General features: G+C 39.3%; 1 protein-coding gene across 1 annotated transcript in view; it reads left to right on the top strand.

The window, feature by feature from the left end:
- The window catches only part of LOC138283997 (dual oxidase 2-like), a 150,314-nt gene that overhangs the window by 69,684 nt on the left and 64,116 nt on the right, over positions 1 to 16,514 (top strand). The window contains exons 11-15 of the mRNA XM_069222327.1: positions 1,772 to 1,874; positions 3,277 to 3,437; positions 5,229 to 5,395; positions 11,386 to 11,504; positions 13,523 to 13,660. Coding sequence (XP_069078428.1) covers positions 1,772 to 1,874; positions 3,277 to 3,437; positions 5,229 to 5,395; positions 11,386 to 11,504; positions 13,523 to 13,660 — 688 coding nt within the window. The remainder of the gene's footprint in view (positions 1 to 1,771; positions 1,875 to 3,276; positions 3,438 to 5,228; positions 5,396 to 11,385; positions 11,505 to 13,522; positions 13,661 to 16,514) is intronic.

The following is a 16,514-nucleotide window of genomic DNA, read 5'->3' as shown; positions in this document are numbered from 1 at the left end:
ATATATTTTGATTATCAGGTTGCCTGTTCAGACCGGCACCTCTTTCCCCAGAGTATGTAGGGGGAACCATTGAAGGAGTTTTTGCATGGCAGATAGCTCCTTCTATTTAGATGGTTCATGAGCTTCCAAAGGATGCCAACATTCCAACAGTACCATTGCCCCCAGGGTTACCCCCAACCCCAATGACTTGCATCTGCTAACTGGGACAGGAGGAGTTAGAGGGGGGCCCTTCTGCAGATGTTCTTGATTCACCCACCACCGTAGAACAATGCCTGATGTTACTTGAATCACAATTTTGTAGTTCAACTGCTCCAGTCTCCAATGAAACAGCAGATGATGGACCAATGGTTTCAGGTAATATTATACCCAGGACATTACAGCTGTGCAGCAGTTATTAGAGTTTGTATTTTCTACCTCGGCCTTGCTGGTGCAGATGGATGATTTAGTACTTGACAGAATGTGAACTGAAATTCTCCTTGCCTCGGAAGAAACACATCATTTGTCAGTTCTGAGGAGGGCTCAGAAGAAAACTCTTTTTTGAACCAGAAGAAGAAGTGATGCTGATAAGGTCAGCAAAAACTACAGTTTCTTAAGAAAGCCACAGACTCCCTTGATCTTGGATTATGCCGTGGAAAATGAAGGAGCAAAGATTAAACAATCATACTCATAAAAAATAATCTAAAATCTTTTGTATTGAAGAGAAACAACCACTGGAGCCAGTACCTTGGTTAAAACTTCTGGTACTGAGGAAAGACCAAAAGGAAGGGCTTGAACTGCAAATGCTGCGCTCCCATTGCGCAACATAGAAAACACTGGCTCTATGTATGTATTGGAACATGAAACTATGAGTCATGGAGATACAAAGTCATCCAAAGAAATCTTACTTAGACAGAAGAAGAATTATCGAGTGTAATGTGAACATCTTAAAAGGACTGTATAAAATGTATCAATTTAATTCCTGGAACTCCAGGATAGGATGAAAGATCCAATCTGGTTCTGATAATTGAATAAACATCCTAATGCCTTTGGCAAGGAGATATCAGATCCATCGACCTCTCAAAAAGAGAGAGTTTACATCCTGGATAAGAGATTGCCATTGAATGTCTGAATGAGGAAGTGTAAATAAAATAGAGGTTTGATAGGAGGAGTACTGAATTCTAAAAAAATAACAATCTTCAGTGACAACAGATCCCACTTATCATGACTTAGATGTCTCCAGACTGGATGAGGATGGCACGGTCTGTGATGAGGCAGACTAGAAGTCAGGGTAAGGAAGATTACCAGCAAATAATTTCACCAATATGTGATACTTTTATCTTCTTTACTTTATGAGAGCTCTGTAAATCAACCCAATCTGACAGGGAGTCACACCTGAGTGTTTTTAGTGCACATCTGCAAGTGTGATTGATGCAGTATTATAGGCTGTGCCAAAAGTAGCAAATCTGCAATAGCTAGGGTGAAAGTGAAGATCCCTGATGTACGTTGCAAGAGGTTTACCTGTACTTTCTATTTGTATGGGAGAACATGCCAGTGGTCCTTCAGATGTGAAACATTAAAATATTGTTTGTGTAACAGTACTCTGCTTGGTAACAAACATAAATGAATGGGTTATTTTGTGTTGCATAATATTGTACCATTCCACCATGGAAGTTAACTACATTTTCAACTGAAGGCTACATAGTGACAGCTTTTGAATTTTAGTCTCAAAAATATAAAGTGTGATAGTAGCATATCCTATTCCAAACCCTTCAATGAGTTTATTTAATTTTAGAATCCAAACCTCCAAAGCTCAAAAGACACAGATGAGTTGCTGCTGGGTATGGCATCACAAATTGCTGAGAGAGAAGACAACATTGTGGTGGAGGATTTAAGAGGTAATGTATTTTCTGCAGATCTCTACCCAAAGCAACCAGGCATCTTCATTTAATGACTTTGAGATATGGAGTGAAAATACTAGCTACCCTAGACCAGTGTTTGTTGAAGCTGGTGTGCTTGTGCACAACTCCAGAAGGTTATCATATATTTACCAAAATAAGTTACATTGCAAGCTTCAATCTATTTTATGGTACTATAGAATTGAAATCAAAATGTGTTTTCTGAAGGAGCTTTTGCTTCCAAACCCCTGATATTCAGTTAAATCATCTGAAATGAACTTTCCTTGTTAATGATTACTGAACATGATACAAACTTGGACTACATTCAAGTATGTCTTCTACCACTGACAAAACCTTTCGCATAGAGGTATCCTACTCCAAATCATTTCAAACAATAAATCCTTAGACACCTTTAAACACGTAGAAAACTATACACAGAATTAGAGTAGTGACAACAAAGTATGGTAGGAAGTAGGTACGAAGTAAGTAGTGAAACAGGCAGTGAAACAAATGTGCATCACCACAATCTGTAATTATCCCATGAACAGCACCTGTTCACATTTGGGCCCTAAGTTACCCTAATAAATTAGAAAGACCTTCTCTGTAAAATACTGTATGCAACTAGGTTTGTTCAAGAATACTGGAATGCAGCAGTAGTTTCAACAACAATAGTTGTGAAAACAGAGCTGCGAGTAGTAAGATTTTGGCCCTCAAACTCATGGTTTCTACCATCACAAGACCATTTAGTGCTCATATGCATTCTTTTTGCACATGTTTGTTTATAGTTGGTTGCCCACTGTCAGTAACAATTTATATATAATATTGAGCAAAGACAGACAATTAAGGTCTTTAAGAAACAGACAATAAAAGAATATTGAACCCTGAAGACATTTCAGCTAGTCTTTACATTGTATCTGACTAATTTAGGGCTTTTCTTGCACTTTCATCCAATGCTTCTAAGTGCTACAGGAGAATACACAGATCCCTCATACACAAAATCTGTGATCCATTATCAATTATAAATATTAATGAATTATAAATAGTATTTTAATACAAAACAGCATTTTTAGAAAGTAAATCATGAAATGTTGGGATATTTTTCATGTGGCTGTTTTCTCTATTATCTCCAAAAGGTATGTTCTATTTATTAATATACAAATGATTTGTTAATCTTTTAAAACAAACACTTTTAATAAAGCTTTATTACAATCACAGAGTAAGCATAGCACTAAGGGCCATATGTACAAACACATTTTCCCATAGACACAGAATGGGCAAAACTGCTTGCTACATCTGGCCCTAAATGTGTTGTGTCTGCTGTGAAATTTCTTCCTCTTGATTGCTATTTCTTCGGTGCCAGAATTATAAAAAAAATGATTATATTTTCATGTGCCTTCTACAGACTACTGGTATGGATCTATAAAGTATTCTCGCATGGACTACGTGGCAAGTAGAATCCAGAGAGGACGTGACTTTGGACTTCCAACCTATATTCAAGCACGTGAATTTCTTGGACTGGATCCTTTAAAAGATTTCAAAGAACTCAACACATCAGTAACAGAGGTTAGATGAACAAAACTATTCTGTCACTGCCATCATTGGATCATAAGTGCCTGAAATGATGGACCCCAAATGCATTTATCAAAGTTTTGTTCCCGGTTTGATGTATGTTTAGGTTTTTAATTCTTATTGGTGCATGCTTAATGGATGGCCTCCAGAATGCTCATGTATATGCGGTTCACAAGGACTGACATTTGTAAGCCCTGAAGCGCCCAGGGCGAGTGTCAATCAGTGACACCTCATCACAGAGTGGGATGGGGTCAGAAGTCTCACTCCCTCCCTCCTAAAATTACCGGCCGCCCCTGGTTCCAATTGCATCTTTTCTCCACCATTCTGTCTAAAGTACAAGAACAATGCTTTCTTTCGGGGTCCGCAGTTATGTCTTATCTAAGAGAATAAAGGAATTCAGCTTTGATTCCTCCACTGTTGCTTCGTAATACATGCTAAAAGTAGTACTTCTCCTTGCACATGATTCAATATGTCTGGAACTAAAATTCTATCAACAAGTCTCTGTACAATTCTTGTTGTGGTAATCCTAAAACTGTCACAGACATTTTTCTTAGGAAAGGGAACTTACTTTAGGGTTCGCAACCCTTCAAAGATCCACTATTCCAAATAACACTTTCAAGCCTCCCATTACCTGCCTGTTTCCTACAAATATGTTTTTTTCAGTGGTTAGATTTATCTGGAACTGTGATTCAGATCATGGACAAGCACATGATGTTTTTTAATGGTTAGATTGATCTGTTAGTCAGTATCCATGGAGAAGCCAATACTACTAACTGTGTCAGGCAGTCTAGCCCCTACAGATCCTTCTTGTTTGTTCTTAGATTGAAGTTGGTTTCCATTTTAATCCACTACCCTGTGCAGATATAGCCACCTGTCTATCACATGGTTCTTTACACTCCCTTTTCAGTTGAAAATTATTTATTTTGGTCACCAGAACTGTTAGAAGGAAATGAAATGCAGTTTTGCCCACCCCTTGTAAAGCCTAACATGCTACTACTCTGATATGAAGCTCTACTGGAGGTACCTGAGCTTCTTTTGCATATGCTGGAAAGTCAAAAGTTCTGTGCTTTTAATCAGTCCTTTCAGACTATTGAAATTTCAAGAGATCACTGTGGAACCGTATATAGTAGTAGTTATCCCTATTTCTGTAGATTCCAATAAATCAGCATTGCCCCTCATACTGCTGAATTCACATCTGTCCAGGAACTACACAACCTTCTCCGTTCCTGCCTTCTCCTTGCCATGCCTTCATGGCATGCCTTCATGCCTCCATTACTAGCTTTACCTTTGAAACTTTTGTCCTCACTCTCACCACCTCTTTCTCACACGTTTGTTTCCGTCCATCCTCCCCCACCTCCCTCTTTCTTCACCCTTCTAATGAAATACACCCCTCAAAACAGACCAATGTTTCATGGTCAATGCTGTTAGAGTCTAGTTTCACATGTTCTCTGTCTGGAAATATTGCTACAACCTACAGTCAGTATTTTAGCAAACATACTCCTAGCACCATGGATGCTCATTTTGCAAGCTCACTAGTTACTGTTTGTTGGATAATTTTCATTTGGATAGGTAGGTCCACTGAAGTATACAAATTTAAAGATTCCGCAGAAGGGACTTGGCCACAACTCTACCTGATTATTGGTGGACACTCAATGTATGCCAGAGTACTGGTGCCCATAAAACCACGCCATGTAGCCTAGCTGCTCCCAAATAATCGCTTGTTGTATTATTCTGGTTTTCTAGACTGACATCTTATTTTACTTCATTACCTATTGTCGTTTACAGAAATTATCAAAACTCTATGGCAACGACATATCCAAGCTGGAATTTGTACCAGGAGCAATGGTGGAGAGCAATGGAAAACCAGGGGAGGTCTTCAGCAAGATCATTCAGGACCAGTTTGAGCGTCTCCGGGATGGGGATAGGTTCTGGTTTGAAAATCAAAGGAACGGGTAAGTGTTTTCTTTTAATTTAGTATGAGTTAAGATCAGAGAATGTATATGTTCTGCAAAGAGAGCCCATGTATTTATTTTATCAAGTGGGATACTTTTAGTGTCAGTTGTAGTAGCATCAGTCACCCTTGCTGTGCTTCATGTGCATCACTACACCAGAGAGCAACACATAATTACTATGTAAGTCACCAAGTGCACCAATGTTGAGACAAATCCCAAGACATAATTTGGAGCAAACACCAGTGCATCTTAAATTGAAAGAACAAAGTTTAAACTGATCCATTAAAAAAAAGGAATCAAATGTTAATGGGCCTGATTCTTAACAAAAGTGTAAGTTTGATCCTATACATTTACTCATACATTGGGGTTAAACTGACTACTTTTTTGGAATTCAGAAAATACTCCATGACTACATTTAGGGATGTTGTAGGAGTTTCCATTTATCAGGACTAGACCTGGAATATTTTAGTGAATTCCAATTTGCTCTAATAAAATGCATTATTCTGTGTATGAATTTAACAGTTGGGCATTTATGCTTGCATACATTCTTTCAATAATTTAGCTGCACTTTACATGATTTTAATGTTTCTTCTACACATCCAAAATATTTTCTGCAAAGAGAACCCCTTCCTTATATCTTCAGCAATTTTGGGCTGTTCTCCTAATTGAAATTTGCTTTTGGCTGATGCAGGCTGGGAATGTTTCTTCCAAAATTGTGTTCACTATCTTACCAAAAATAAAGATGTTATGGAATGCTTGAATTAATCTCAAACAGCAGTAATTACTTTGTCTCAAATTCCAGGGTATCATTTTTTGCTCATGTCATCACTGCAGCCAGAGATCAGCCTTAAGCAAATCAGCCTTCTTCCAGATCCAATAGTATCAATGTAGGACTCCCCACCTTCTTTGCAAAGCATCCCAGTCCTGGAATGCCCACTCTACACCTCTGCAAAAGGAGCTAACACATAATACTGCATCAAACTGGTGTACTATTATGTGTCAATACATTGCTTTGCAGGTGGAAATTCATATTTTGTGAATTTACATTTCTCAAACAAACCTTTTGTGCACCTCAGTCTGATCTATGTCCAAAACTAATTTTGTGAATCATGCACTATGTGATCACCTTGCATTATAGGGTTTGTAGTGGTTTATCACTGACAATTCAACTGGCATGGTCTATTTTCCATAACTATCATGTGTGAACTTTCCAGTACTAAACTGTATGTTCTGAGTCACAAATATTTCTCTGGGGACAGATTCAATTTTGATTGAATAGGCATGAAGGAACAGCCAAGTTTTGCATCAAAGTTCGACAAGCATATACATGCACCATGTGTTTTAAAGTACATCTATTTTGAATGACGCATGCAATTGCAGATAGTAAGAGTGAAGAGGACAAATTTCAAAGTGTTAAACCTAGGAAAAGAAAAAAATGCTGGGGGTGCTGCTAGAACATCTAGCGAAATGTAGGATCACATCCAACAAGTGTTAGTTTTTAGGAGATTCACTGCTGTTTACAAAATCACTTCTCAGAGCACTTAAGCTGCACAAACAAACATGGCATAAGAAGAGCAAATAGAATGCAAAAGTGCAGCAGTTATGGCCACAAATATTCCAGTGAATCCAAGGCATCTAAAAGGGGACAGTTTTTACTTGATAGATATTCATTTTAAAAGAACAAATGTCAAATTGGAAAAAAAATGTCATTTTCTGCTCAATATTAGGCGTGGGCTGAACTTACAGAGCTACATAAAATCGCCATGATATTCTATGGCATTCTGCCCACCCCTAATTTTCAGAAACTGATGTTTGACAACATCAGCTAAAGCGAGGTGGCGAGCCGGTGATTGCGACATATAATCGCCATCTGAAAATACTGAAAACAGGGTTAGCTCTGCAATGTGCTACTGGTCAAATGAAATTGCAGGCCATGTTCTACTGGGGGGGGTATGTCTGCTTTTGCTTTTAACAGCCAAGACAGAAGACGTTGGGGTTGGAAGTGCTCTTGCAGCATGCTCTCCGCACAGCTCTGGCTCCTTGCTGCTCCACATTAAAAACAGCTGGTCACTGCCAGACTGGTATATTTGTTAATGAACTTAAATGTCATTGGCTCTGGCATCAAATAAATATTTAAATGGCCATTGTTGTGAAAGGCTGGTAAAATGTCAGTCCTGAACAACCCTATACTAATACACTTACCCTATGGCCAGGAGTTTTGTAAAAGGGCCAGTAGGAGTGCAGGCTTATCACACATTTATTTGAGATTAAGTCTCAATGTTTATTTCATACACATTGCTGTCTGTACGCTGTCAGGTCTGGTAATGAGATGTTTAGTGCAGCACTTTGGCTGAACAGCTAGAGTCCAGCTCCTGTATGATGCAGTAATTGAACTACACTATCGTCAAGCACACTCTCCTTGTCTTTTTTGCCTTAGTATTTGTTGGACAGTGGTCTATTAATAGAGGTTGGTAGGTGCTCACCACTAGTAATAAGGTCACAATATAAGGTCCAGTCAAGGTCTCAATAAACTATTACCTTGTTCAACCCTTGGTAGCTGGCAACGAGCATGCAGGCTTATCTTAGGAGACAGGTGTGTAAAGCATTTGAAAACACCAATATGTTAAATAAGTAAGACAAAAAAAATCCAACACCAATTTATGAAAATAGGAAGTATCTTTCTGAGTAAATTGACATAAAAATTACAAAAATCCAATGTAGTGAACTAGAGCTATGAATTTTTAAAGATTAAAAGCAAACAACAATCAAACGGTTAAAAGAGGTCATGCTTGACTAGGGCAAAGTTAAGAGTGCCAGCCGCTTGCAATGTAACACTTTCACACTTACTTCCAGAAGTGTTTTGTGATGCAAGAAAGTGGTCCACAGCGCCAGCCAAGGGTTCAAAAGCTCTGGTTTGCCTGGTGAGGTCTGTGACCACAACACTCACAGTACACCTGGTCAATCCAAGTAAAATCAAGAACAAGCTTGTCAGCTGGAGTTGTCCTTGTTGTTGATGTTGCAGGTAGCCCTTCTAGCACTTTTCTACCTGTTGGGGATGAGGGAGTCCACTCCTTATCCTTTAAGACAGGCAAAGTCCTTTTGTTGTAAAGCCTTGTGAGTGCTGTACTCTCTTTTGTAGTCCAAGATTCCAGCAGGACAGTCCTTCATCTTCCGGTTGTTTCTTTTGGTTCTTTGGAGATCCACAACACCACCTCAAGGTTCCAGAATCTCGGAGTTGCTCTTTGGGGCGTTGGGACTACAATTCCCACAATAAACCTGGCCAAATCCTTAAAGGTCCACTGAACCCTGTCCAGCTGAGCTCTTCTGGCAGAAAGTGATGCAGGTTACTCTTGGTAGCTCCTTTATACCTGTCAGAGGGCGTCCACTCCGGAATCATTTAGAAGCCTGGCAAAGTCCTCTTTTGTGAAGCCCCGAGTGTGCAGCAGGTGTGGTCCTCATGAGTGCAGTCCCTTTGTCTCAGTGCAAACCACTTCACATCTCATTAAGGCCTGCAGAGGTTGGCCAGTCAAAGAAGGACAGTTGGAAGGGTAGATTTTGGCTCATCAGAAAAGCAAGTTCTCTAACTTTTTTTCTGTGATAGTTATAATAAATTTAACAGTGACTAAGTATTATTTTAAGTCTTTGAATTATATTTTAGCCCATTCTTATCAGTAGTTATACTTTGATAAAATATTCCCATGTTATCTTATAGTGCTAATGTTCTGCAATGGGGAAAAACACATTTGGCAGTTTTCCCCATCCAGGGCATATAAAACATATTCTATAATGTCCATGTGGATAGTTACAAAGCACTCTACCCCTAGGGCTCCGAGGAAGACCTTAGGTGTGACTTATATGTAAAATAAGGTGGTTTAAGACTTTGGAAGTACCTTTCATTCCATAGTTGAATTTGAATATAATTTACTTTTAAATGCAGCCTGCAAAGCAGGTCTGCCTTAAAAATGACAGCAGGCACCACAGCAGTGCGCACTTAAGTACATTAAATCTACTGGGCCTCTAAACCTACATGCTGTATCATATGTTATGGACTTACAGGTAGGTTGTCATTCCTTTTGTATTTACATCTAATTACCATATACTTTTAATCAGATCACAGGCCCTGCGTCAGGTGAGCAGAGCCCAGGGCACAATCAGAGTCAGAAAACCAGTATCTAGTCATCAAAAGTGGGGCAAAAAGTGAGGAGATACTACAAAAAGTCTTGTTTCTCACAGTACATATAATCTGAGAGAAGGGCAGTTGTTTCGTATTACGTTCTGTGAGATCTGAAGTAGTTGTGTGGTTATCTAGGATCTCTGCACAAAGGACAGGTCAGGCTTGACAAGACTGTCTTGTTCCGGGAGACTCACTTGATGGCTCACGGGTTAAGGGCCACCTCAGGTTATGGGGAAAGTTTTTAGGGCAGTCTGCCGACGCAATGGCTGTACTGGCACTTGATTGAGAAGCTGCAAGAGAGAGGTGGGTCTGCGACAGTCGGTGCACTCACTGGAACATGTTTTTTTATTAATATTCCTCACGCCATAAAGTGCATGTCTGCCACTGTTATCAATTACTGATAGTCATTCATTCACAATAAGATTAGACTAGGTAGCTCATCAGGTGTCTGCTTCAGTGTACCCAGCCGAACCTACTTGTCAAAACATCAATCCGACTGATTTGTCTGCTACAGAGCTCCACGTTATCCTATTGACCACAAATGTCAGGTTCAAACTATATAGGCTCTTGCCTTCATAATCTGTGATTGCCCTTTGAGGTGATTAGTTGCAATTTGAGTAATTTCTACTAGGGATTTATATGTTACCTACAAAGACCCATGTGTATCCTGATGGTCACTCATTCAAACCCCAGGTAATTAACAGAGTTAAAAGGTTAATACACCCACTGTTGAGCACTGTGGGGTAACCTACAGGTCACAGTCTACTGCCCCTGTAAGCTAACTCAGAGGATTAATGCAGCTGCTGTAGAGTCTTGCTTGTGAGTGGCTCCGCTGCAAGGAGAGAACTAGATCACGGCAAGCACCATAGTGAGCTGAGTGGAGATAGACTTTAGAATATTCAAGCAGATCTTTCCCCCTAACTCAAGAAGGGATCAATCAAGCCTCCTCATTAAATACAGTGCTCATACATAGCATTAAGCTTTTGCTAGGCTCTGTAGGATTAATAGCTGCTGAACCAGACAATCTCAGCGCCAATTGTCGGTCTCTGACTTCCAGTGACATACCCTACACCTTACCTAAATTGGATGCCTGGGCTCCTCTTTGCCACTGGTCTGCTCATGTGAGGTAAGCTCTAGACCCCAACAGCATCCTTTATCACAGCACAGTCAGAAGTGTCACCACAGCAGCATTCCCATAGGACAAGCTGCATCACTACCAGAGAGTGCCAGAAAGCAAGGGTGGGCAGTAAAGTTTGCCACGTGGCGGTTGGCAGAGTTTTTGCTGAACTCAGCACTCCGAGCTTAATATGTGTTGAACAAATAAATAAAAGTATGTTGCGTATATTACACATGATTAGAGTAAGAAATTGGGTGTGAGCATGCATTTGAATAACATACATATAGCTGCACACATTAGTGGTAACATATATTAATGCTAACATAAGTGTATATGGCTTCTCAAAAATGTTGAGCTTATCCGCATTCATTGGTGCAACTCACACATTACTTAGATCACTACTTGTTCCCTGTTCTTTGTGTATCAACTCATTATTATTTTTTTGGTTCACAATTCTTCATGCAATAAATAAACACAAGAGATTGTTTTGAATAGTAAAATGTGGAAAAGAATTCAAGCAGTTTATGTCCTGTTTAGTTTGGTAATGCATATCCTCATACCATAACCAAGCAACCAGAAAGTCTGTTCTTTATTATTTCATGACTTTCTTCTTTTCCCTTTGCACTGAGACCTCACTTCAAGTTCCACGTTTATTTTTGAAGTTGTATGATGTTTTAACCTTGTCACTCTTTTCTTTAGGTTTTTTAGCAGTACTGAAATTAAACAAATTCAAGCCATAACTCTTCATGACGTCTTGGTCAATGTGACTTCTTTTAGTTCTGCTGATATCCAGTCGAACGTGTTTCAGTGGAGCACAGGTAAGAGACCAGTGGGTACCCTTAGCACTATGACACACGAGTTCAGAATATGTTAGCAAAGCTCAAAATAGGTGCCTATTGACGAACTGCATTTTGTATTAAGTTACTTCAATACTACAACCAATGTACTACGTCTCTCTTAACTGTTATGCTTGGAGATCTCAACACATATACACTTACGTTTCAGTAGTTAATGTGGGAGGGACAATAGGGAGTGGCAATACCGGGCAATACTTCTGAATTGGAGGGATTAAGGGAAATTAGAGGGGGGGGGTGAGGTGGGGCATGCACCCACCTACAAAGGAGTTAGTCCTTTGCGTTTATTCACACACTACCCTTCTCAAAATACCACAGCCAAAAATGATCCAATACAACCATAAATGTACTCCAGCTCAGAGCTGGAGTAAGTCTAGCACCATTGATGGCCAACCACTGGTACTGCAACACCCTCCCATAGAAAATAATTGAGGTAAAGAATTATTTAAAAATTTAAATATTTAAAACACATGTTATTTAATGTTTGGGCATAACATACTAGTATATTATTTACAACTTTTACATTTAAAAGTATTCTAACATAAGTATTTTTAGAAATAATAAATTACTTTTAATAAAAAAATACACTACTTTTAATAACATATGATACAAAGTGAAACGTTTTCATGTTTTACTTTGAAATTTAAATGTCAGATAAATAATCTTTTTGAAATGAAATATATTAAAAATAATTGATCTTTAAATTAAAAATTATGTTAATAACACTGCAACTTTTTCATATTGTTCCATATGTAAAATAAATAAATACAATTAACATTAATATTATGCATAAGAATATTTTAGATTTTTTTAAACGTTTAAGAAACTGTTAAAGTCTTTCACATACTTTACTACAGAGAGATCTCTGCCCTGATTGCATCGGTCTCAAACAAGTGTGGGGAACGTCAAATACTATTGTAAAGTCACTTCTAGTAGTAGCCTTATAGTCATATATGGTGTTTTTACTGACTCTACGCCCATTTCAGGGAATAGGGACATGCAACTCTACACTTTTGAGTAACTTTACACTCATAAATGGTGAACAGGAGTAAAGTTACTTGTAGTAATTCTACACCTGTAGATTTACCGTTGTAAATATGCCCTGATGGAGTTGGATGTATTAATCTGAGGTGCAGATAAGGCACTGTTGGTGGGCCAGTACAAGGATTTTGTCTGCCCTAGCTGCACTATCAATCTGTTGTGACCAGCTTCGCAATCACATTCCTTTAAAAATAATTATTGTTTTGCCACCTTGGTTGTTGCAAAGATACCGGTTTGAACAGGGCCCTAACTGCATGAGAAATGGTAGGTGAAAGCAAAAATGCCTTTCAGGCCCTTATTTCCAGTGAACCTCAATGATTCCTGTCATTTGTCTGTCTCGGATTTCCTGTTAGCCGGGCAAAACCTGCAAAATGTATAATTCCAATAACGTCTGTTAACAGCCCCATCAGAATTATTGGGCCACTCATAAAGAGAACATTAAAGTTGAAAATTCAAAGAAATGAAATTTAAAAGAAAATGTGGAACATATAGAAAAAGAGAAGGACTACAGAGAAGAAGTCACAGGCAATGATGAACACAGGAGATCCAAAATGTTTATCATTGTGCAAAGTGCAAAATAAGCAATCAAAGTCAAATGGAAAAGGTAGCATCATACCCTGTTAAAATGCGGGGTGCAGATTCAGGTAAGTATTCATTTGCAGAAAGGTGTGTGCGTCCCACACAATGAATAACTCAAACTTTGTGAGACACTAACTGTGAAATACCACAGTGGCACAGATTTCCATAAGATCCTGAATTTGACTAAGTTGACAGGATGCCATTAATGTCTGGTGTGTGGACTGTTTGGGTGAAACCAAGAAATAATTTCATATTGTATCCTTTTAGATAAATACATTTCAAATCCCCTCCCCCAAGATATTAGGCTAGGTCCTCATGACTGCCTTTCATGACTTAATGTCAGACTTCTCATTTATTTCCAGGTGATCCCTGTGCTCAACCACAACAAATCCAAGTCGGCCATCTTACTAATTGCACCCCCCTCACCGTCACTGACTATTTCGAAGGCAGCGGAGCCGGATTTGGTATCCTTATTGTTGTCATTTGCTGTTTCCCATTAGGTATGATACAATAACAAATAAAATCTATGTGGAATTGAAACATCGGTGCTATTAAAACTATGAAACGCTATGCTAAAAAAAGCTATGATTATCATTTGTCCAGGCCAGTACCTGCTTTGGTTCTTTCTCTCTTTTTTGTTTAGGTTGATGGTCCCTGTGAAATCATATAACTTGTTCTTGCCTAAAAATACAGGAACAGGGTGCCTACCCTTTTGATCAGGTGGTAGCTGGCTTATTGTGCTAGTTAATGTACAAGTAAGGTTAAGGTTAAACTGCACTCGAGACAAAATGAGGGCACCCACTACTGCTTACCAATCTCACCTAAGCTTCTAATTCTCAATATTATGGTTATCAATTACATAAAAAAAGTCTATCATATCAGAGAAACAGTTTACAAGAGACATACCTTTAAATCAAGTAAATAGACTCTGATAATTACTTATAGAGGCCCAATGCCTAACTATTATCGGAAATGCAAAATAAGCACCACATGAAACAAAGAACAATTCTACATACTGTGATTCTTTTGTGACTGATGGAAAAGAGTCTTGATATTTCTCTTAGGAGATGTGGGCTCACGTCTACTGAAGTTCCATGCAGTATACAAGTGCAACACTAGATTGTGTTGCATTGACCTAGCACTCTTGAAATATTGCCAGCTGCAGTATGCAGACCTCAAGGATGCTTTTAATATTCGCTGACCTTAATGTGGCTTAGGTTTGCTCCTTATACAGGGTTATCACCTGTCCAGGTTTAATCCAAACAATTCAGGTTTGGAGAGCTCTTCTGGTCTGCAGTAAGTTAATTCTGAAGTAAACAAAAAAGAGCAGCCCATTGCTGAGAACTCAAAAACTTAATACTCATATTTAGTGGAGAAATACAAATTAGTCTGGTCGAGAAACAGAAAAAAACTAAGAACTGTTAAAAAATGATAGTGATCTACAAAAAAAGTGTGGACCCTGTGGTGAATCTTCATCAGAGCATGTAGGTTTATTGATTAAGGGGGGTGTAGGAAAAAAGATGCAAGGGCCAACAGCAGGAATGTGTTAACATGAGTAATAAAGATGCAAAGAAAGAAAGTGAAAAAAAGGAGAATGGGAACAATAAATTACTTTTAAATAAATTGAGGCGGGAGTGTGCTGGGGGGATGCGCCTAAATAAAACCAGAGGAGGAGGGAGCGATCAGGAGCCTTAAAAACAATTAGAAAGAAAGTGGAGGGGGAAACAGCAATGTAAAGATTACATCAGATGGTCTCCCTTTGTTCCGATGAGTCTCATCTTTTCTCTAACTTTATCAGACAGAACTGTTTTTGATTACTGACTGCTTGATCTTTATGTAGCTCATCTTCTCCATCTTCTCTTCCCTTATATGTGAATGCCTTCATCTGTTTGCCGATGGCTGTGAACAGAGAAAGGGTAGATTGTTTATGTGCTTGAATGTGTACTTGACTTTGTAGGCTCTTGCATCTGCCTATTGTATAGTAGGTTAGATTATGTAATTGTAACTATTTTCTTATTCTGAATGGTAGTCGTTGGTGATTAACTGCTAGCAATCATATTGTAAATTTCGTTTGATGATGTTCAGATCAATAATCAAAAATCTCAAATAAAGAAATGTTATATTAAAAAATGCTACCCCAGAAGAGCAATTTTAAAAAATGTGAAACATCATCCAGCAAAGGAAGTGGGAGGAGAAAGAGAACGAAGTGAAAATGCTCACTGCAAACCTTGCAGAAACACCAAAGAGAGACGATTTTCAAGACTAATGGCATATACTCCTTAAAAAGTATGTAATAACCATTCAAAAAAGCACACATTCTTTGAAATGGTTTCTAGGAAATGCCATTCATCTTGAAAATTTCAATTGAACAGTTTAGGTGAAATAGTTTCTTAGAATTGCTGTTCTTTGAATTTGCTTTCTGCAAAATTGAATACAACCTTCTGGTCTGAAGAAACACAACCCCCCCCAAAATATGCCATTGTTTGGGTTTGGTTTAAACAAAAGGTAATAACCGTTTTGCCATGATCATGCACAAGAAACTGGTAGACTGGAATGTGCAAATTGGTTCAGATTAGTCAAGAGCATGAACAAAAGCCAATATTTGTGGGATACGGTGCACATGTGATGAAATCTGACAGTGTTCCAGAGCACCATGACATAGAGCTACGGGAAATGACATTTCATTGGTGTAGCGTTGCAGGAGCCGGCCAGAAACAAGACTGCTATCACCATGGCCATCTGGTGGCTAAACAGGAATAATTGCTTTGAAGTTTGGTTGAAGGGAGTTGGGAAATTGTACAATCAGATATCCATGGAACATACAGCTCTCTGAAACACAAAACGTAATCTGGTGTGCTCGTGAGAATTCCTTGAGTTTAGACTTGCAAAAAAAGGCAAACTGAAGAAAAGAGACTAGGAACATGTTCATATTTTCAATCTGACCACATTTAGACAGATAACAATATTCCGCCTGTATTCCTAAAGTGACTTCCTCAAGTTTGTTTGCAACATTGTCTCTTGGCCATGTTGTGCTGCACAGACTATGGGGGTCATTACGACCTTGGCGGGCGGCTACTGCCGCCCGCCAGGCGGTAACCGCCGTGCGGCCGCACTCACGCGCCCCCCATTATGACATTCCCGCTGGGCCGCGGGCGCAAACCAAGATTGCGCCCGCCGGCCCAGCGGGAATGAGGCCGCAACATAGGAGCCGGCTCCTAATGGAGCCGGCAGTGTTGCGGCCGTGCGACGGGTGCAGTTGCACCCGTCGCGCTTTTCACTGTCTGCTAAGCAGACAGTGAAAAGCTGGCGGGGGCCCTGTTAGGGGCCCCCTGCACTGCCCATGCCAGTGGCATG

This window comes from Pleurodeles waltl, chromosome 3_1 (assembly GCF_031143425.1).
Source record: "Pleurodeles waltl isolate 20211129_DDA chromosome 3_1, aPleWal1.hap1.20221129, whole genome shotgun sequence".
Taxonomy (NCBI): Eukaryota; Metazoa; Chordata; class Amphibia; order Caudata; family Salamandridae; genus Pleurodeles; species Pleurodeles waltl.
This window is presented reverse-complemented; position numbering and strand designations above follow the sequence as displayed.